The sequence below is a fragment of the Micrasema longulum genome, unplaced genomic scaffold, assembly GCF_059751315.1.
Source record: "Micrasema longulum isolate JH-2025_06_02 unplaced genomic scaffold, ASM5975131v1 h1tg002116l, whole genome shotgun sequence".
In the NCBI taxonomy this organism is placed as follows: Eukaryota; Metazoa; Arthropoda; class Insecta; order Trichoptera; family Brachycentridae; genus Micrasema; species Micrasema longulum.
Window position 1 is genome coordinate 25,368 of NW_028279281.1, and position 24,217 is coordinate 49,584.

The window sequence follows — 24,217 nt, forward strand, 5'->3', positions numbered from 1 at the left end:
ATGTACACGTCCTGGTGTCTGCATCGTAGATTCTGGATATCTGTTCTTATGTCCATTACAGTAGGGTTGAGTTATTGCATGGACTCCAGATTTGCAATCTGTCAGGATCGTTATTTTCTTCCATCTGTTTGGTGGCTTCTTCAAATCTTTATCTTACCTGCCACAGTGAGCTGGAGAAGGGCATGTATCTTGCTGCTAAATATGAAACTAAAGTATGAGGCTTTTCTTCTTGCGACGGTGGTCAGTAAATCACAGACGGAATGTGTGGTTCAGCCCTGTGGGAAATTGATAAATCGGAGCATCATATGGCTTTATTAAAATGACAGCTGTCAAACTAATATCAATAGTTAAATAGGTCCGAAGGTTTTCCCGGTCACTGTTATCAATATATGTCTTTTTTGGGTGATGCCGTGTGTGTTGGATATGTTCCGACGTTTCGGCTACCATTGCAGGGGCCATCTTCAGGGTAAACCGAGTGTTTTGTAGAAAAAAGTACGTGTTTAAGTACTGGTAATTTGTACCGTGCCGCAGTCGGCAGTAGGCACAGTTCTATTCATTTTTGTAGTATGTAGTGCTGGGAACCATGTTGAGTTTAATTTCAAACGCACGATATCACCCAAAAAGAAACATTGATAATGTCAATAGTGATGGGAAATTACTGATCACTGATCATGTACCGATCATATAGATTTTATCAGTTTTTCATGAAAACATGAAACTCTGTTTCTAAAAATTGATATAAAAACGCAAAAACAAGTGTGTTTAAGACCAAAAAATAAGACATTTATACTTTTTTCATGAACAACATCAAATTAATGATTTTTTTATTCAATCAATTTGTCATATCTAAGGTTTTTGCAATTATAAGCTGATTTTATATATTTATATTGATTTATATGTCAAGCATTGTATTAAAAAAATAAATTAAACTACCAGATATGAATGATTTTTCGTGTCAATACAAATCACTCCTTAGACGTTACTACAAAGTTATGTCGTCACTTTTGCTGACAACTGTCATTCTAATCAAGCTATATTTTAAGGGCTATAGTTCTTCCGAATCAACTAATGATAGATTTTTGGTTTACGGTAAGTCAAATGGCCAATCGGCAGAACTCATTGAGAAGAAGGGGAAGAGAACTTGAGACGTCACAGGCAAAGTAATTTTTAAAATTCAAAACTTCAAAAAAATCATATTAAAAAAATTGGTTCAACCACTGAACTGTCTCAGTGTATTTTTCATACTGCTCAGACATAATATTAAAATGACTTATATTTAATGTTTTTTATATTGTTTTTTGACAGATTATGTCCTGCTTAAAATTATGTATGCATAAATTGTTTTTATTGAGGGGCAAGCTTGAATTTTCTCATTCTTCTTTTAAAATGTGTAATCTCAGGGAATAAATGACAAATTATATACATAATATGTGAAGTGTAAATATTATAATAGTATGCCACAATGAATATACGTAAGGTATATAATTCTGTAAGTATTGAGATCTCCGATTTCCGCTGTGCAACTGTCTTTTGTTTCAGCGCCATTTTGTACAGCATTGAGTATCACAAAATGGCGGATACTTTCAGAATTTGAATGAATAAATAGTTGATTACAAAACTAACTTGCCTTTTTATTTATAACTGTATTCCTATCAGGGGCGAAACGTCTAAATAAGCGATTATGGACAGCTTATCATTATATTTGACTTTATATAATAATGTTTTATAGTAACCACGTTTATGGGAAAACAAATAAAATAATTATTTTTTATTATAAATCACCTTCCGTTCTCAGTGAATGATGAAACTAGCCGATTACCTCAGCTTATTCCCCATACAAAAAAGTACACTATATTTTTCATCTTTAACCAAGTTGCGTGTTTTTAGTAATAAAACAAGCTTGCAGATTACAAATATTATTTGAAGATTCTCTAGTTGGAAACTAGTATTTGGAACGTTATTTCTGAAGGACTATTTTTCTTTGATAGGATACCGTTGACATATATTATGTACCACATTGGACATGCGGCGTTTGAAGTGACCGTTTCTGGCATGATTCATCTTAAAAGGAATCGGCCAGTGCTCAGTGTTGGCATTTAAATCACAATGGAAATATCTGCTGAATGTCATTGTGGTATATTTTAATAAACTTTTGTATGAGTAATGTATCAAAATAGTATAAAATAAAGCTACGTATATCGCGTGGTTAATAATAATTATTGTTACTTATACAAAACTTTAAAAAATCACAGCGCTGATAATACCATATATAAAAATTGAAAAAAACTTTTTTTTACTTGGTTTATTAGTTTTTTAATTTTTTTCACGATAAATTACCAAAATATTTTAAGGATAAAGTTGTCTTAAACAAAAATTGTCATGAATATGCTACTAGACAAAAGGATAAAATAAGACTACCATTATTGAAAAGAGCTGAGTCGCAAAATTGTTTGATGTATAAGGGTTTAAAAATGTATGATGAGATGCCTGAATGTATGAAGAATGAAAAGTGTCTGAAAGAATTAAAAAATAAATGTAAAAGTTACTGTAAGGAAATGTAAATATATATAGATGATGTAAATGTACATAATAGTTTATATTAGTTTTAATATAAGCTAACTTAAGAAATAAATAAAATAAAAAATTACAAAGTGAAATAAACTCACTCATTTGAGAATGAATGAATAAACATATTTACGCACGTAAGAACCGGGGACTCCATGTAAAAACAACGCGATGCTTGGTCCTCCCTACCTACCCCTACTGAGAAGCCAACACTTATATAGGTGTGGGAACGGTGTGATGATTTGTTTTTTTCTGGTATTTAAAATAGTTAAAAATAATAAAAATAATTGTATAATAATTTAATAAAATAAAATAATTGTAAAATAATTTAATTTTGCAGTACTTACTTTCAGCGCGTGACGTTTGAATAACACAAGTAATAATTTTACTACTGGCAACGCTCCATCTTTCAAAACACGTGTCGCGCGTGCTCCTGTCATTTTTCGTTTCTCTCGTCGCGAGAAACGCACTTTTCCCATGAATAACGTGACATAAAGCATAAAAATGAGTTTATACAACTTTAAAAAGATAGCGGTGGTCCCGACAGCCAAGGTAAGCCCACAAAACAAACTAATATTATAGTTGTAGCGAACGTTTTGTCAACTTAACCTAGAAGTTTATTTTCATTTTGAAAAATGTTTTAAACAATTTTCTATTTCTTACACATACATAACGCGACCATACGTCCCGTCTTGTATGGGATCGTGTCGTTTTAAGATAGCCCGCCTTGTTTCCAATCATAGCTTTAAATAATTTTTCTCAAATAGTATAAATTTGATGGATCGTAGAAAAACGACGGTGTGCTAAAAATGCGACATTGTCTTTCTTTTAAAGGCTTCATATTCATAATTATTGTTATCAAAAACATTTTTCACTTTGTAGTGTGACATTTTACACTTCTATGTTTATAAATTTGTAAAAACCACTTTAATTTTGAGTTACACTTCGACCGGTTTCGAGGTTACTACCTCATCGTCAGGAATGAAATAAAAATAATTTTGACTTAGAATTAAATACTATAAAGAGTAAGAATACCGATCATTAGAGTAAATAATCGGCGGTACCGATTTCGGTGGCTTAGTAGAAATATAAAAAATAAATAATGAATAATTGTCTTTATTCTGCATAAAAGTTACCTGTATTTATTAGAGGCTGAACCTTGAGAAGGTTGTAAACCAAAATATTAAATTTAAATTCGAAGAAAATATTTATTTGTACGGAATGATCAAGAATATTATCGAGCAATCAAAGTGCTAATTAAGAAAGTAATTATCAACAATGTTTGAGCATGTCCAAATGCTTGCAGACTGGCTGGATTTTCTCCCTAGAAGTTATTCATATTTAAATTTACTTCAACAGAGAGGGAAAAATGACAGGTCATAAGCCCTGTAAATGCCTAGACTACCATATTCCGGAGTGTACATTCGGTATTTTTATTTATTTTAATTTATTACCTCCATGGAAAACGCATATGTTAACAATTATTCTTTTCTCACTTAAAATTCTTTTTTTTTTTTGTCACATTTATTTATATCTTTTTAATTTATGAAAACTTAATTGGTCTTTTTATGTTAAGAAAATGTTGTTTTTAATACTTATTTTGTATGACTGTAAATAATAAAATAAAATATTCCCTTCTCAAAAACGTTTTCCCTCTCTGTTGAAATAAATTGAAATAAGAAAGTAATTATCATTCAATTACACAAAGTGGTAAAGTAATCCGATACAAGAGACAAAGCCAGTAATTAAAGTTAAGTTTTGGTAAATTTTTGTTGAGAAAATAAAGTTTGTCCAAATTATTAGCAGACAATCTGTTACGCAAATCATTTAGTACGAGATCTGCAGTTGGAAACAGACGCTCTGAGGCAACTGAGCTCAGTTGACAAGACAAGTATTATAGCTTTTCAAACTCCTTATATCGGCTGTATACTGGGTGTTCATAAAACCCTGTCACATCCGAAAACACGATGATCAGCATGACCAAGAAGACATATTGGCACATTCAAATATTTTTTTAGAACGAATAAAATTAAAAAAAAAAAAAACATGAAAAAAGCAAATGGCTGCTTACTTCTGCAGGGGAGAAACAAGGCGGGGGTAGGGGGGAGTCTGATACTGCGCCGCGCTCCCCTCACTTCTCCCCTGCAGAATTTGGGGAATTTTTAATATTTTACTTTTTAAAATTTTCTTTGTTCTAAATATTTTTTAAAATATGCTAATATGTCTTCTTGCCCATGCTGAACATCGTGGTTTTGGATGTAACAGGGTTTAAATAACATCCTGTATAATTGGCGATGCCGATATATCGGCCTGCCGATTATATCGGCCGGTATATCGGTATCGTTACATCCCTAATAAAGAGTATTGCTTTCAATAATGGTTATGATCCAAATTTAATTGTCAATATTTTTAATAAACTATAATACTAATATAGTTCCCAGAATATTTCTAACAATAATGAAAATTGGCGTAGAATTTTGTACCTCAATTCATTTTCTAATAATATCGCTCAAATTTTACCTATTAGTCCCTAATGTATGGAAGCGAAGCATGGAGTTGGAAAAAAAGGGACGAAAGTAGACTGAATGCTGTTGAAATGCGATCCCTCAGGCGAATGTGCGGAAAAACAATGTATGATAGGTGCCCTAATGTCGAAATTAGAGCAGAATGCAAGGCTGAGTTAAGCATTATCGACAAAATTAAGAAAGGTCTTTTGCGATGGTTCGGTCATGTGGAGCGAATGAATGATGAAAGAACGGCTAAAAAGATTTATGATGCGAATGTGTCTGGCTGTAGAAGTCGAGGAAGGCCGAGAAAGACATGGCATGATCAAGTACAACAAATTCTTGAAAGTGGTCATGTGAAAAGTCGGAATAATCGACGTGCGTGCATGAGAAGATGTATGAATGTGAAGGAAGCAAAGGAAGTGTGCCAGGACAGAGTGGTGTGGCGTTCTATCCTCTCTGCCTACCCCTCCGGGGAAATGGCGTGATGGTTAGTTAGTTAGTTAGTTAGTCCTTAAAATATTGCTTGATTAGAATGACAGTTGTCAGCTAAAGTGAGGACATAACTTTGTAGTAACATCCAAGGAGTTATTTATATTGACACACGAAAAATCATTTGTATCTGGCGTGATAATTTATTTTTTAATGCGATGCTTGACATATAAATCAACATAATTATATGAAATCAGCTTTAAAACTAAAAAAAACTTAAGTAAACCTAATTATTAATGACGTTCTTACAAGTTTACGTCATTTTGCAAAAGTGTTAGAGATGACAAATTTATCGAAAATCGATCGAATATAAAAGAATTCATTTGTTGTTTTTCATGAAAAAAATATTTTATGTTTTATTTTTCAGTAAATAATTGTCTTAAGCACATTATAATAGGCTTGTTTTTGCGTTTTTATAACAATTTCCAGAAATAGAGTCTCATGTTTGCATGAAAAACTAATAAAATCAACTTGATCGGTGCATGATCGGTGATCAGTAATTTCCCATCACTAGTGTCATTAGTTTGACAGCTGTCATTTTATTCAAGCTATATTTTAAGGACTATAGTTGACATGAAATGTTGATTTAAAAATGTGTTTTTACACTAGAATATTTTGTAGTCCCTGGAATGGCACCTGAAGCGTAAGACTGATCATCTTACCTTCACGTAACGAAAATGATCAAGACGCGGTGCGATTGGTGTACCAATGCATTGCCCTATGCACGAATAACATGATTTTTCTGTACGTATCGAGAGTTTAGCACCTATCTGCCGTATGTTTTCACTATCTACATTATATAACCCGTGAAGTAATGCAGACTACAATTGCTCAATAAATGAATAATATGGTGGTTTAAAACTTTGATGTTTTCACCCTCAGGAGTTCATCGATGTGATGCTCTCGAAGACCCAACGCAAGACCCCGACGGTCGTGCACAAGCACTACAAGATCTCGCGCATCCGCGGCTTCTACATGCGCAAGGTCAAGTTCACCCAGCAGAACTTCCACGACCGCCTCTCGCGCATCATCCAGGAGTTCCCCAAGCTGGACGACGTGCACCCCTTCTACGCGGACCTGATGAACGTGCTCTACGACAAGGACCACTACAAGCTCGGCCTGGGGCAGCTCAACACCGCCCGCCACCTGATCGACACGTGAGTAACGACGGCCCCAAAGTCTTCTGTTTAACGGTGACTGCCGACTCTGGCAGAATGCCCATAATCAACTGTCGGTATCAACAGTAAACACACTTTAGTTCACAAATTTATCACCTAAATTGAGAAAAAATAGTATCTAAAGTAAATACGACCGACGAAAAAACCTATACAATTAAATTACAAACTAAAAAATACTTCCCTTTCAATGGTTTCGTCAATAAAGGATCTTGGCATTATTTTAGATAGCAAACTCTCCTATCGTGAACACATTGATAATATTGTAAACAAATCTCTCAAACTTCCCGGTTTTATCAAAAGAATGACGATGGACTTAAAATACCATCAAAACTCTTTATTGCTCACTAGTCCGACCCCGTCTAGGATACGCTTCTCCTATTTGGTCTCCATTCTACAGGACTCATATAGACCATAATGAGTCTGTCCAACACCGTTTTCTAAGGAAAGTGACATGGGTTGCTTGGATTACAAAGGGGTAATTATTCCTATTTTGAAATAGAGCAATCTCTTAATTTTTCTTTATTGGAGAAATGTACCTGTGAAAACTGACTCCTTTAACAGCTTTGACGATCCTACTGCTGCAACCAAACATACTGCAATTCACCATTGTCGATTTTAATTTATTATAATGTAAATATCTAAGTTATTTACAAACAAAGCCAAGTATCGTTACGTGTCTGTTGTCAAACAAAACAGCAGAGTGAAGTTGTCGCTAACCAACAACGCTTCCGTTCTATGAAACATAGCGATAGGGCTTCTCTATAGCTTGGCGCATTATTACACTGAGGATCTTCCTCATTAGGATCTCCTTCTTTTTATGTTTATTCATTTACATATGTTTTTTTTTTCTTTTTAATACTAGTATTTTAACCGTATCTTATTTTAAAAAAAAATTATAAATGGTATATTCTGTAATTTATTTTTGTTCTTCAATTTTTATTATCATCGGTATGTTTTCCAATTTATATTTTTGTTTAATTTCTTAATTACTCATTTTATATATTATAATGTGTATTTGTGGTTCAATTTTTATTATTATCGGTATGTTTTATAATTTATAATAATTGTGTCTCATTTATTTACTATTAATGGCATATTTTCTAATCTATTTTTATGATTCAATTTTTATTATTATTACTCGCATGTTTTCTAATTTAAATTTATATTGATTTTTTATAATGTTATTATTATTCTTTGAACTTGTTAAGCATCATTTAATGAAATTAAAAATAAAAAAAAACACATGAAAAAAATAAGGTCCTTCCTAAACACAGGAATTTCCTAGCTAGTCGGGACCTGAAACAAATAAACTCTGTACATTTTAAAACTGTGAAATACTAAATAAATAAATAAATTATTTCATTTAATTTTAAATGTATTTTTATTTTTAGAGTGGCAAAAGATTATGTGCGGCTATTGAAGTATGGAGATACGCTTTACCGCTGTAAGCAGCTCAAGAGGGCCGCGTTGGGAAGAATGGCGACCATAATGAAAAGACAGGGCGCCAATCTCACATATCTCGAACAGGTTTGTACAGTCCAAACATTCATCAAATTGAGAAATGGTACTTCTTGGATTTTTTCTTGCAACTGAATTGAAGCTGCAACCCCAGTTTCACAGTCGGCCATCGAACCGACTGCGTCACGGCGCCAACATTAGAAATAAATATTTTTTTCTATGTTTTCTTCCCTTTTGAGGAATTCACACTTTGTCCCATACATTTGAATTTCCGCCGACGATATTGTCGATCTTAGATAAAAAATATTTTGATTTTAAATCTATCTGTTTGGTCAGTTCAATGCCTCTCAGGCATTGAGCACTGATAACAGCGGGATTTTGAGTTTTAGTGGACTGTATGGAAATTGTTACTCACTTTTATTGTTCTTCCGATTGTTTCTTAAATGCAGCACTTCACTGTTGCTGCAGCGCGGATACCGGTATCGTGTAGATGATGATGAACTGTATAATTTAGCCTGTTTATACAACACTAACTTCACTTTGTATGAATATGCTGACGCAGTATATGATAAAGATTTATCAGAGAGGCAACTTTTCACATGTGACATGCTCACAGGACGGTAGAAGCACGAGAAGTTTGAAATAGGAAGGATTTGGGAAGGAACGGGATATGTACTAAATGAGAATAAAGTATTAAACAATGCTATTTATTTAATAGCATTGTTTTATACTTTATTCTTAACAAAATATGTGACAAATAGTGAACAATGGAAACATACAAAAAATAGTGCGCCTGTAACCTTAAAATCATAAAATTTAAATGAATCCTTTAAAACCGTTAAAGAATGCATCAGCTTTTGACGCGAAAGTACCCAAATTTTGCTATTTAGAACACTACACCCATAATTAATAAATTACAACAGTGCTACTAAAAGTGAACTGACATTTATTGATAACTACATAATATTTCAAATATCTGCCTTCTAATAACATACAAAATGATAAATCAAACCGCTCATACACGCGTTTGTGTAGTATTCATGTAAAAAGGGGAATTGAACAGGAATGTTGCGTCTCATAAAACGAAATAATACGGACCAAAATGGACACCAAGTCGTTGGAACAAAAGGCATAATAGTACTACGCACGTGCATTTGCAGAAATTATCTAGCAGCCAGTGGGCCACATGGCGACGGTATCTACCTTCTGTCTACAAAAGCTTCTCTTCGTACATCTATCTCCCTTTGTTAACCATGGAGTTGAAACAGTGTTTTATTTATTTAGTTTTTTATTGCTTACTTTTTGGCATGAACACTTGACCAATTTACTACTATGCTCAATTTTTAATAAATTTTTTGATATTGTTTTAACTTTGCTGGAATTCCACTCGTCCATGCGCTTTGTAGCTGCACGATGATTGGTTATCTAGCTTTCATATATCAACTTTAAAATACAAAAATTTTGTACATGGGGTCTAGAATTCCAATCGTCTATGCGCTTAGTAGCTGCAAGACGTCCTGTAATCTAGCTCTTATCTGTTATAATTTTTGATTGATCTTAATTAAAAACGAGGAACTAGAATCCCAACCGTCCATGCGCTCTGTAGCTGCAAGACGTACTGGGATATTTATTAATTGTACAGCGCCCTTGAGGTGATTTTCACAAAAAATGGCGCTATATAAATTATCCAAATATATATGTACAGTCTTGTATGAGTTGCCAGTATAGAAAATGTAAAACCAGTACTTAACACTATCAAAATATGTTTTTTTTTGTTTTGTTTTTAGGTCCGCCAACATTTGTCTCGACTGCCGTCGATAGATCCGTACACTCGAAGCATAATCATTTGTGGATTCCCTAATGTCGGCAAATCCAGTTTCATCAACAAGGTATGTAACTTTAACATATATAGAACCGGGTTGTGGTCCCGTGGTAGCATCGTGGACTCGCGTACCGAAGGTCCCAGGATCAAATCCCAATCTACCGCAACTCGATTCCCATTTTTCCAGCACAAGCTATTTACGACTTTTAGGAAACGGTCTGAAATTTAATATTTGCGTAAATAATATTCATTTACAATTTTTACTGTCTACATGTTGCATTTAATTTTTGTAGATTTATCAATCCCAACTAAGAAATACCAGAAATTAAATAATAAACTCACCCCTTTTTGAATAGGTTCGAACCCCACTCTACGCCAACTTGATTTCCATTTTCTTATAGCGAGTTATTTACAACTCATTGAAAATGGCCAAATTTAAATATTAACGTAAATTATACGAACGCTAATATGTATATATATATTTTTTAATTTAATATGTTAATTGAGGCGTTTTTATTGATATTTTTACTAAAATCATTAAATATGGAGTTTTATAAAAAAAAAATGGAAAAACATAAATATTATCAAATTGAAATAGGTACAAACGAATCTAAAAAATGTCAATCCACTATATTTTTAGCGTGCCGTTTAGATTAAGATGATACTCGTATTTGTGAAATAGACTATTCTTTGTCGGGTATCATGCGATTGGTTTGTTTATTTGGAAATTCTTGTAATAATGAACAGACTTTAGTTCTTCAATAGTTGCTCGGTACATATGATTTTATGCGCTCCAAAATATTAGGATTAATTTATAATCCTAATCTAATCTAATATAAAATCATATGTACCGAGCAACTATTGAAGAACTAAAGTCTGTTTGTTATTACAAGAATTTCCAAATAAACAAACCAGTATGCCTGTAGAGCGAATTGGCGATGAACGAAAGTAAGTCAAAAGTGATGGTATTTGAAAGGGATAGTGAGGTTACTGACTGCATAATAAATGTAAACAACGAATGTCTCGAGCAAGTAGAAGAATTTGTGTATCTGGGAAGCATGTTTTCAAGAGATGCAAGAGTAGAAAAAGATGTTGAAAGGAGAGTGAATGCGGGCAACAAAATGAACGGAGTATTAAGCACAGTAATTGCTAATAAAAATATGTCAATCGAAGCTAAACTGGCAGTGTACAACGGAGTTTTAGTCCCAACACTTATGTATGGAAGTGAAACATGGAACTGGCAGAGGAAGGATGAAAGCCGAGTGAAAGCGGTTGGGAAATCAATGTATGACAGGGTTACGAATGATGAAATCAGGCGAGAGTGTAAATCGGAGTCAAGTATAATTGATAAGATTAAGAAAGGGTCTCTGAGATGGTTTGGTCACGTAGAACGAATGGACGACGAAAGAATGGTAAAACAAGTATATATGGCGAAAATGAACGGCAACGTGAGACGAGGACGACCGAGGAAGACGTAATCATGATCAGATAAAACCAAAATCTTAAATCTGGTCATGTCAAAAGCAGACAGAACCGGAGGGCATGTATGACAAGATGTATGAATGTGGAAGAAGATAGGAATGTATGCCAGGATAGACATATGTGGCGGTCCATTTTCTCTGCCTACCCCTACGGAGAAATGGCATGATGGTAGTAGTAGTAATAAATTAACCTGTTCAGAAGTTCATACTTGGGTACTAGCATTGGTTGTCTGAACTGAACTCTTGTCCGTCTGTGTTGTTCTTGTCCCATAGAAGGGAAATGGTAAATTACAAATCTAAATAGTAGACTAACTCGAGAGAACCACGCGCCGACCATGCTCTGGGACCCGTTTCGTCTGCTTTAAGGTCTGAGAGATTGTTAGGACGATTAAGGTCTTTGCATAGGATTGTTTCTACTGTTGGTATTAGGAAAATGGTTTTTGCGAGGAATTCAGTACTATGACGAAAAGTAATTTCGCCTGAGTTCGATAGGGATCATGTTAGGATCTGTGTTAGGATTTTGCCGGTAGTGTCTTGATAATTTGATGTTCCTCTGTGATTTGTTATAGATACGTATTGTTTTTCTTCTGTTGATTGAGTGCACGTTGTATAGGGCAAATTATTCCAATGTTTCCTATATGTATTTGGGTTTCGTGTCGTTTGATTGATTTGTTTGTATTACTACGTTCTTCTTCCTTTCCGATGCGGGATCTGGAGCGTGCGGCCGCGGTCTCAATTTGGAACTAACACTGTATTCCTCCACCGTAATACTGGGAAATTAGAAAAAGGCGATTGTGCTGACCACGTGTATTTGATTGATCACAAACTGACAATACTGCAGTGAGGGGTACAATGAAAGTTTTTAAAGTTTATTTGTTTTGTTATTTTCGCGGTTTGATCGTAAAGAAATATCAAATTTTCGCTTGGTTAGTTTAAAAAAAAAAAAATTGATATTGATATGCGAAACTGAAGAAAGACTCAAGTCTTTATGAACAGTTTCGGGAAAGGGGTGGATGCTTTCATTGTTCAGAAGTTCAAAGGCCATCACAAGCAGCACATACGCAATGTGTCACTGTAGTCCCCTGCAATGGCCTCTTCCCCTAGACAAAACATACGCAATGTGTCACTGTAGTCCCCTGCAATGGCCTCTTCCCCTAGACAAAACATACGCAATGTGTCACTGTAGTCCCCTGCAATGGCCTCTTCCCCTAGACAAAACATACGCAATGTGTCACTGTAGTCCCCTGCAATGGCCTCTTCCCCTAGACAAAACATACGCAATGTGTCACTGTAGTCCCCTGCAATGGCCTCTTCCCCTAGACAAAACATACGCAATGTGTCACTGTAGTCCCCTGCAATGGCCTCTTCCCCTAGACAAAACATACGCAATGTGTCACTGTAGTCCCCTGCAATGGCCTCTTCCCCTAGACAAAACATACGCAATGTGTCACTGTAGTCCCCTGCAATGGCCTCTTCCCCTAGACAAAACATACGCAATGTGTCACTGTAGTCCCCTGCAATGGCCTCTTCCCCTAGACAAAACATACGCAATGTGTCACTGTAGTCCCCTGCAATGGCCTCTTCCCCTAGACAAAACATACGCAATGTGTCACTGTAGTCCCCTGCAATGGCCTCTTCCCCTAGACAAAACTCAATTTTGAATATTCCTCCTAAAGATGCCTCTTGTTTTGGAGTACCTAGAATGTTCATTCGCGATATTGGGCCACAAAATAATAAAACCTTGAATAATTCGATTTATAATTCGGCTATAAAAAAATGTAAAATGGATTGTCTCATTCGCCCATACCAATGCTGAATCAACTGCTCCACAACTGTATGGCTTATGTTAGGTTTTTGTTGTTTTCATTGTGTGTTTTGTAATAGAAAATGAAAAACTTAATGAAGTCACTGAAATTAAATGTTTAGGTGTAATGTTGGATTCAAAACTTACATTTCACCAAAACGCTAAGATGGTAATAAATAAGATTGCAAAAAAAATATCAATTTTGGGAAGGATCAGAAGATTTATTGATAAGGACTCCTGCAAAACTATTTACAAAGCAATTATTGAACCACACGTTAACTACTGTAGTAGCATTTTATTTTTATCAAACAAAGAAAACATAGATAAACTAACTGTATTACAAAATAAAGCCTTTAGAATCATTTTGAAAAAAAACAGATATACGAGGGTAAAGTCCATGGTAAATGAAATGAAATTATTAACATATAAACAAAGAATATTTTACAATACAATGATATTTGTTCATAAAATTATAAACTCTAATAAAAAACAGAATTTTGGAAAAAAATTGATCGGAACCAGCATGAACACAATCACAATACTAGAGAAAAGAACAAAATTAGACTTCCATTTAGGAAAAAGGCAAAGTCACAAAATTCAATTTTATTTAAAGCAATTAAAAAGTATTACGAAATGGAAAAAAATATTTATGAAGAAAAAAACATATCAAAATTTAAAATAATGGTCAAGACATATGTGATAAACAATTTATAAATTAAATATATTTGCAATGTTATTATTAGAACACACATAACAATATGTATGATATGTGTGCCCTATTTTAAGATTTAAATAAATAAATAAATAAATAATATAGATGTATATAAATACCTTGTTTTTAAAACTGTCTGAATATTTGTTAATTATGTTTGTTTTTTAAGTGAGTCTTCTTTGTTTATTCTCAATTGTAATAAAAAAAAACTAAATTGTTAAGTGTCCTCGGCACGGGAAACCCCAGTGAGGTCACATTATTTTTATTATTAATTTATAGTTTGTAAGCGAAAAATATGAATAAATAAATAAATAAATAGGAAAGCCTCGTACGAGCATTCTGCTGAATTCGCCTCTCATAATCTTGCACAGCCAGAAATGGGCCATTGACTCTTTTATGAACATTTGTTTGTCCACAATGTTTAATAATGATTTGTCTTTCCAGATAACCCGAGCCGATGTCGAAGTGCAGCCATATGCCTTCACCACTAAAAGTCTGTACGTCGGTCACACTGACTACAAATACCTCAGGTGGCAGGTACGCAACATGATATTGTTCACTGAATCGGCATTTACTTCATAACACTTCATTATAAATTATTATGGAAATAAAACTTATAATTAGAAATCAAACACTGATTTGAGTCTACTGAACACTTTATTTTATTTTTACAAATATAAACATATAAAAATAAAAACTTCGTGACAATTGTTTCGCCTTATTACTTAAGTACCTTGAATTATATAACTATATAAGGACATTCAATCCAAATAATCTTCACATTCGTTTAAAAATGCCCTAATAATAATCACTGAAAGGAGGTATTCTGAATTTATGTATCTGGGAAGTATGTATTTTTACTAGGGATGGAAAGATATTGAAAGGAGTGAGAAAATACTGGGATTGATTAATCATTCAGTTAATTAATTTTATTCATCTCTTATTTCTTAGGTGCTGGACACTCCCGGAATACTGGACCATCCGCTAGAAGACCGGAACGTCATAGAAATGCAGGCCGTCACGGCGCTCGCACATCTGCGAGCGTGCGCGCTATACTTCATGGACATTAGCGAGCAGTGCGGCCACAGTCTAGAAGAACAGGTGATACTTTTGTCTTCTCTTCGGGCGCCCTGGTATCGCATATTTACTGACCCGAAGCATCACACGCTACTCGGTATTTATTTAGAACATCCGAGAAATATATCTGTTGTAATATGTTCAATATACGTCCAATTTAGAGAACCTGACTTGATGTTGTTTTCCAGATCCACCTCTTCGAGAGCATCCGACCGCTGTTCAGCAACAAGCCGCTCGTGGTGGTCATAAACAAGGTGGACGTACTCCGAGTCGAGGATCTGGACGACTACAAAAAGCAGCTCATCGCGGACTTCGAGGAGAGGCTGAGGGGAAACTCCACTAGCGGAGACGGGTAAGGAGGCCTACAAATTTGTAGTTAAACACTTTGCGTACCTGCATATGCAACGAGGCAGCTGATCAATTGGCAAGGCTGGGAACTGAGACAGCCCCACTGTGGGTTGCCTAAATGAGCTCCTCGTAATGAGCTTAGGTCATGGGCCAGGAAGCAGAGTGTAATAATAATTATTTATTTAAATCTTAAAGGAGGGCACACATATCATACATATTGTTATGTGTGTTCTAATAATAACATTGCAAATATATTTAATTTATAAATTGTTTATCACATATGTCTTGACCATTATTTTAAATTTTGATATGTTTTTTTCTTCATAAATATTTTTTTCCATTTCGTAATACTTTTTAATTGCTTGAAATAAAATTGAATTTTGTGACTTTGCCTTTTTCCTAAATGGAAGTCTGATTTTGTTCTTTTCTCTAGTATTGTGATCGTGTTCATGCTGGTTCCGATCAATTTTTTTCCAAAATTCTGTTTTTTTATTAGAGTTTATAATTTTATGAACAAATATCATTGTATTGTAAAATATTCTTTGTTTATATGTTAATAATGTCATTTCATTTACCATCGACTTTACCCTCGTATATCTGTTTTTTTTTCAAAATGATTCTAAAGGCTTTATTTTGTAATACAGTTAGTTTATCTATGTTTTCTTCGTTTGATAAAAATAAAATGCTACTACAGTAGTTAACGTGTGGTTCAATAATTGCTTTGTAAATAGTTTTGCAGGAGTCCTTATCAATAAATCTTCTGATCCTTCCCAAAATGGATATTGTTTTTGCAATCTTATTTATTACCATCTTAGCGTTTTGGTGAAATGTAAGTTTTGAATCCAACATTACACCTAAATATTTAATTTCAGTGACTTCATTAAGTTTTTCATTTTCTATTACAATTGATGGTGTAATTTCTATTCTTTTGTTTCCTATATTCATAATGCTCTGGAAAAAAGTACCTGGTCAGCACCATGCGAAGAAACTGATAAAAGGGTACTTGCAAAGTTTTGCTTATGACCCAATACAGCTCAGCCTCATCAAGTGAGGGTTATCACTAGAGCCCGCCCAGGGCACTGCAGATTGAACAAATACCGCGCTAGAATGAACCTTTCCCAAACTTCTAGATGTAAATTCTGCAGTGCAGATGAGGAAACACCTATACGTGTTCTATGTGAATGTGATGCTTTACATCATAAAAGCAGGCTCATCCTCGGGGGATCGCTGGTCAAACCTGAGGATGTTAAAGAGCTCGCTCTCTACCTAATAGCCCGATACTACTACGGATCTGGGCTTGCAGGGGGAGATTTACCAAAATGTAAACTCTCGCCTTCCACACGGCAGCCAGGCTCTTTATAGACCCGGGTTCGGAGGGCGATGACTATTCACGGGGACCCGTCACAATAGATCTTCACAGGTCGCAGTGACGCCAGGAGCTTGCATAGCACTGTCCGTAACTTGAATGGAGTCAATGGAGTATTCATTCATTTTAGCTTACCTAAAATTAATGAATAAATTATAAATGCGACGCCTGCTATTCCTTGTCCCACTTCAGTTACAATTAGGGGCACGATGATGATGTTTCTTATTGTTCCAGAGGAGAGAAGCTGGTGGAAATCCCCTTGCTGCAGATGTCCACCATATCCGGAGAGGGGGTGCAGGAAGTGAAGATCGAGGCCTGCGAAAGGTTACTCGGCTTCCGCGTGGACACCAAAATGAGAACTAAAAAGGTGAAACTCTCCTAGATTTTAATATTAGGTTGGGGTAAAAGTAATTTCGTATTTCGCGTCCTTTTTTTAAAACTAAGTATATCTCATTCATTATTGGTCGCATCGGATCATACGATACGGCATTGTAAATGTGTGAGTGTATACTACAAACACTTCTTTGACAGTATTGCGCTTGGTCAGTTCAGTCGTGAACTATCGTGCGAAAGTGCGTTGAAAGCAACGCAAAAAATTGCGATATATATGTGATAGCGCCAGGCCGCACGCATCCTTGATGACGCGCCAGAAGCTCCGGGAACTCGGATGGGAAGTACTTATGCATCCATCCTATAGTCTGGACCTGGCACCGAGTGACTACCACCTGTTCCTGTCCGGTCAACGCGCTTGCGGGTACAAATTTGGCCTCAATAGAAGCCTGTGAAAATTGGTTATCCCTGTTTTTTGCCAATAGGGACAAGGGTTTCTACGAGAGGGGCATTATGATTCTCGTTGGCAACAAGTTATTGAACAGAACGACGCATATTTGACTTAAATCGGACGATTGTAACACTGTTTATAAAGCATTGAAATAAAGTGAAAAATACTTTTTCCTCAACCTTATGTTTTGCCTATATATGTATATTTTTTTGTAAATTTATTGATATAATTTTAAGTATCTAAAATTCCACTCGTCCATGCGTTTTGTACTCACATCCATGTTTGGCCTTTACCCTATAAAGGTTTAAATTACATTAACCAATTTCGGTATTTAGGTGGATGGTATACTGAATAGGCTGCACGTGGCTGTACCCGAGCCCAGAGATGGCAAGGAACGCCTTCCGTGTATCCCGGCCGCTGCCATGCAGAAGAAGATCAAGGCTGCCGCCAAGAAGCGCAAGCTGGAGAGGGAGATCGAGCTGGAGGAGGGAGACGACTACGTACTGGGTAAGTCTATGCAGTTCCTTTGTCGAGGTGGAATTATTTATTTAACTTTTTGTACATAATGTTATTTGTACATTTGCGGGCTTATTGCCAAATGGCAATTTCTTCCAACCAACCAATAAGATAATACTTTTATTTTTATAATTCAATTAACAGAACATATTCAATCAAAAATAAAGATTAAAAAGCTAAATCAAAACTATTACTCAATGGGGGAAAGGAAAAAAGAGGAAAGAGGAAAGGAGGAGAGATTAAGGAAGAAAAAGGAGATGTTTCTTCAGTCGTGATTTAAACAGAGATAATGTAGTAACATCTTTGATGGTGGATGGGAGATGATTCCACAGTGGAGCCGCATGGACACTATATGAGTTAGAGAAGAAAGAGGAATTGTGGATGGGTATTAAGAGAGGGCCTTGAGAATTATAACGAAGAGGTAAACCATGAAGTGATAAGCGTTGACGGAGGTATATAGGAGCGTTAGGACTATGAAGTACATTGAACATAAGTGAGAGGGAGTGATAGTCTCTCCGCTGTCTAATTTTGAGCCGTTTCAGTTGCCCACGATAATCAGAAATGTCATATTTCCGAAGACCAAAAATGTACCTTATGCATGTATTCTGAAGTCGTTCATGTTTATCGAGTCGCTCACAGCTTAAATCAGTCATGGAAACATCAGCGTAATCTGGAATGGGCAGTAGTAATGCTTGTACAAGGGAATTGGGGACGATAGAGCTTCCAGTAATGACCCTGTAAATCTGTGTTGGGGTCAATTGATACATCTCATGCAGGGGGCAGCCATATTAATTATTGAGTATATTATAAGTTTCCATCAAGTCCCCTCTCTTCCGCCGTTCTTCCGATGATGTAAGTCCTAGTGGTTTAAATCTACCGTGGTAAGGCGTCCTTTTGAGTAATTTGGGGATCTTTGTAGCACGTCTTTGGACCTTTTCCAGTAGCTCGATATCCTTAGTAAAGTAGGGACTCCATTCTTGATATCCATAATCCAATAAAGGTATTACATAGGTCTTGTATATTTTAATGAAATCTCTGGAGTAATACTTAGAAACGCCTTTTTAATCCAATATATTATTGACTTGTCTTTCTTGGCAATAGACGTGATGTGTGTTTCCCATTTTGAATCCATTGGTATGATTATGTTTGGCAAGTTATTCCAGCCTGAAACCACTCTGCCGGAGAGGACGTTTGTTCCTGGGTGGAGGTGGAATTGGGGAGGATTAAGTTTTCGGATTTATATGCCCTTTATGCTGTAACTGTTTTTTTTTGTTCAATAATGAAATTATCAAGTCGAAAATTACAAAGTCGTTTTAACTGGAACCATCTCTCGCAGATCTGCAGAAGAACTACGCGGAGATCGACGAGGACGAGCGGCACGACGCCATCCCCGAGTTCTGGGAGGGGCACAACGTCGCCGACTACATCGACCCGGAGATCTTCGCGCGGCTCGCGGACCTCGAGGCGGAGGAGGAGCTGCGCGAGGAGGCCGGCGCCTACGCGCCTCCTCGGATCGACCTGGACGCGACCATGCGCGAGATCCGCGAGCTGGCGCAGCAGATCCGCAACAAGCGGGCCATCATGAAGGGCGAGGCCATGCTGGTGAAGCAGTCCACGAAGCCGGTCGTGCCGCGGAACACGCTGGCCAAGGGGAAGGAGAGGTCCGTGGCGCGGCTGGTGGGAGAGATGGAGCAATTAGGTGCGATATGGCTTTTTTAATTTAATTTAATTTTATTTTTATTTTATTCAGAAAACATACAGTCATACATAATAAGTATTAAAAACAACAATTTTTTAACGTAAAAAGACCAATTAAGTTTTCATAAATTATGCAAAAGATATATAAAAAGATAAATGTGACAAAAAAAAAAAAGGAATATGAATGTTCAAATATATGCAGAATGGTGAATGTTACACAGTGTGTAAAGTGGCCACTTAAACCAGCCATTGACAGGTCATAAGCCCTGTAGATGCCTAGACTTCTATATTACCTTCTCTTGAATGTTCTTCATCTCTGTTGTAAAATGTTAATATAAACAGCTCCCCAGGGAGTTGAATCCAGTCCTTGTCTACAAAACTTTGGACAAACTCAAAATATTGTTGAGTAATGTTATTGTTTATTTTAGCATAAAAATGTCTGCCTCAAAACAGGTTGTACCTAGTTAGGCAGACTAGACATGATCCAGAGAAATCTATTACCTAAGTGTGGATGTAGTAGATAAAGTAATTGTTTTTTTTGTTGATAAACTATGATTATTATTATTATTGTTAATTTGCTGCATACCTATGTTATAATTTCTTATTTAATTTGTCTTTATTATTTCCTTATTTTCTGCTGATTTTATTTCATGTATCCATATTTTTTATACTGTGTTCAGGTGTTTTGTTTTATTGTAATTGTTTTTCATGATTATTTTATGCTTTATCAAAGGCGTAAGCCGTCGAAATAAATAAATAGATTTTCGAGCGAGAGAGACAAATTCACGTGTCATGCAGGCCAGTAGCATAGTTAATGTAGTGGAAGCGAAGTCTATGTGCAAAGACAGAGTGATGTGGCGTTCTATCCTCTCTAAATATTTGTAAACTCTCTTTTTGACGCACCAAAAATACTTGAATTGATTAATTTTAGAGTACCCGCTGTCAACACTAGGAGTTCTTTATTGTTTCATTGCTCCAGTACTTCTTCCAACCGACAAAACAATTCATTGATACCGAGACTGCATAGTGCGTAGGTTAGGTAACACTTATGGAACGGCTGCGGACATTCTGTCCAATTCTTCACTATCTTATAAGTCCACAATATCAAGTTTATTTGTAGCTGCTCGTCAAACTATTATTGACAATTCAATTCCATAAATTAAAAAATGCTTACTTGTTTATTTTTGTTACTAATAATACTTGTTTTTTATTTTTTACTATTATATCAAATTGCACTGTTGTAGTATTGGCAAATACGCATTTCATAGATACATATTTTTATTTCTTATTTTTTCTTGATAATATATGCTCGCTTGTTTATTAATTTAACTTAAAAATGTCTTTCTTGCTTACCGTAACACTTTATTTATTGTTTGCTTTACAGAATTGATTTCATAAGCTTATATCTTTGCATTTTTTGTTTTATTTGCTTACTGTTTTTTCTTGCATACCTTTGTTATTATTGTTTTTTTTTTTTTGCTTTGTAAAACTTTTTATCATATCCTTTTTAACTAATTTCACATATTTTTTCTGTTTATTCTGTGTTTATTATTTAGTATGTTAGCAAGTATTTTATTTTTATTTTTTGTAAATGCCTTTTGGGCGTTAATGAACAAAATAAATAAATAATAGAATAGAAACAATATTTTGAGTTAGTCCAAATTTTTGTAGACAAGGACTGGATTCAACTCCCTGGGGAGCTGTTTATATTAACATATTACAACTACAAAACTACAAAAATTTGGACAAACTCAAAATATTGATGATAAATTACCTGGTCCATGAAGAAGTATAGAAATTGAAAAAATAACATTTTCAGGTGTTGCCTAGTATGTAGGTGAAATAATTCAATTAGATGAATCTCACCCGCATAAATAAAGGTTTCAGCTCTTTAACTTCACAAACATCAACAGATGAAAGAATTGAAGGAATATAGATGTTCAAATATAGGCAGAATGGTGAATGTTACACAGTGTGTAATGTGGCCACTTAAACCAGCCATTGACAGGTCATAAGCCCTGTAGATACCTAGACTTCTATATTACCTTTTCTTAAATGCTCTTCATCTCTGTTGTAATATGTTAAAAGAATAGAATGTCGATTTTATCTTGAATACATTATATTGCTCTGTCAAGATTTCGAATGCCTCCATTGATCGATCATTTTCCCGCCCAGGTGTGGACATGTCCGAGACCGCCGGAACGCACTTCGCGCAGACGCGCTCGCGTTCGCTGTCCCGGGGCCCGGCCGCCAAGCGCAAGCGGGCCATGAGCGCCGGCCTCGTGCAGGACAACAAGCCGAGGTCCCTGAGCCGCGGACGCAGCGTCAGCACGGTGCCGCGCGACGAGCAAGGAGTCAAGGATGTGGCGGTAATTTTCTTAAACATTTATCAATGAGAAATATATTTTTTTAACAGAAATAGGTGGAATGCCTCCCGGAGGCTCCTGGTGATGTGGAAAAAGAAAAAGACACCTCCATATGTAAATGAATCCTGCAAAAGGAAATCGACTGAGATTAGTCGGTCTCATGGTGTACTGGTTATTGCGTTTGCCAGGCATTAAATAAATAAAAAATTGTAAAAGAATAAATATCAATCCACCAGTAGCGAATGGTGATTTTATTTACAGGTAAGCTACAAAAAAATATCGTATATTTGTACCTACATAGAAAGTACAAAATATAATGTAAGTAATATATACTATAAATTGATATTTTTCTGTAGAGAACCACAGAACACACAGAATGTGTGATACAACAACTCTCATCCATGAAATCAACTCAAACAATGTAACTTCCTGATATATTATATTATATAAATATATTATCCATTACTTCAATACAAAACTCATTAAAAAATAGCACTTTGAATTCAGTCGATATTAGGTATTCAATTGAAATGTCAACTGGTCGAATTGTTCTAGAAATTGATAGTGCTAAAAACGGCCGCGTCGAGCGCCATATGTCCCGCAATAAGTAATTATGGTCTTATGTCAAAAGTACCGTCTCAAAGAAAAATAGCCCTTAAGAAATAATGTTTGAAATACTGTTTTCCAAATCAAGAATCTTCAAATAATTTGTGTAATCTGCGAGTTTTATCTAGGAGAAAAAACCCACACTGGAGTTAGGACATTCAAAATATAATCGGAATAATCGGCTAGTTTCTTGGCTCACCGCAGGCGCTGGGCGCGCTTTATTAATAGTAATATTAGGATTAAATACAAACGGTGAAAATGATTAAAAATAAATAGTAATTATTTATTTGTTTTCTGTAAATAAAGTTACAATAATAATGTGGCCGATCCATCGGGCTCGCCTCTCTGAGATGGTTTTGATTAGGTGCCTACCTTCTTCGATTCTCTTGAGAACCTCGTCATTGGTGATCTGGTCTCTCCAGCAAATTCTTAGTATTTTTCTGTAGCACCACATCTCGAAGGCCTCTAGTCTTTTTTTATCTCTTTTGGTAAGGCACCATGTCTCACAACCGTACATCAATATGCTCTATTATAAATTGATATTATTCGACTCAAAAATCTTTGATTTTTTGTTAAACGCAAGCCTCGCTCGGTGTATGCGGCGGTCGACTTCTCTTTTTGTTCTCCCATCCTAGGTGATCCTGCTTTCTAGGTACTCTTTCGCGTTTTTCAGAGTTGCTCCTGACATTACTATATTTATTCGCTGCTCATTACGGGCCACAGTCATTACTTTGGTTTTGCTCCTGTTTATTTTCATATTATATTTATTATTTAATACATTTTCCATGGATGCCAGAGCCTCAGTGAGTTCTTCTTTACATTTAGCAATCAGGGCGATGTCATCGGCAAACCTTATCATGTCTACTTTTTCTCCGTGTATTTTAACACCTTCTCTATGACTCATTTTTTCCCTAATTTCATTGATTATTATTATATTAATATTATTATTTAATGGTATCCGGCCAGATAGTAAAATAAAGTTGCCTTCATCGATGATATGTTTCGTCATTTTCGATTCCAGATGAAGTCTCGCCTGCACAGGGTGTCCCAGAAGGCCATCAGCAAGAAGGTCAAGAAGAGGGGTCTCAAGGGAGAGGCGGACAGGTTCATCGGGACCAAAATGCCCAAGCATCTCTTCAGCGGCAAGAGGGGCGTAGGGAAGACGGACAGGAGATAATCGCACGCAAATGTGACCCTTATGTATACAACTATAAACTATTTTATAACATCAAAACAGTTTTTTTTTTTAAATATGAACGCGGACTCCCATCACAACCGATTTCAGTGGTAAATTTGTTATAAAATAGTTTGCAATATATGAAAAATAAGCATGGATTGGTTTGTTAGAACTGCTTCCACAGAGCTTGTAAGATCTCAATTTGCGGAGTTGTGAATTCATTACTAAACCACTGCCTCATAGGAATCAACAGACTTACGCAGTTC

General features: G+C 35.6%; 1 protein-coding gene across 1 annotated transcript; it reads left to right on the top strand.

The window, feature by feature from the left end:
* The first annotated feature begins 2,971 nt into the window (after positions 1-2,971).
* Positions 2,972-24,008, top strand: Non1 (nucleolar GTP-binding protein 1). Its single transcript, XM_088239289.1, has 12 exons — positions 2,972-3,117; positions 6,444-6,718; positions 8,131-8,266; positions 9,985-10,086; positions 14,461-14,553; positions 14,968-15,117; positions 15,282-15,445; positions 17,042-17,174; positions 17,924-18,095; positions 19,441-19,803; positions 21,978-22,171; positions 23,796-24,008. The coding sequence occupies exons 1-12, from the start codon at positions 3,070-3,072 to the stop codon at positions 23,949-23,951; spliced, it is 1,986 nt and encodes a 661-aa protein (XP_088095415.1). The 5' UTR covers positions 2,972-3,069; the 3' UTR covers positions 23,952-24,008.
* The last annotated feature ends 209 nt before the right edge of the window (positions 24,009-24,217 follow it).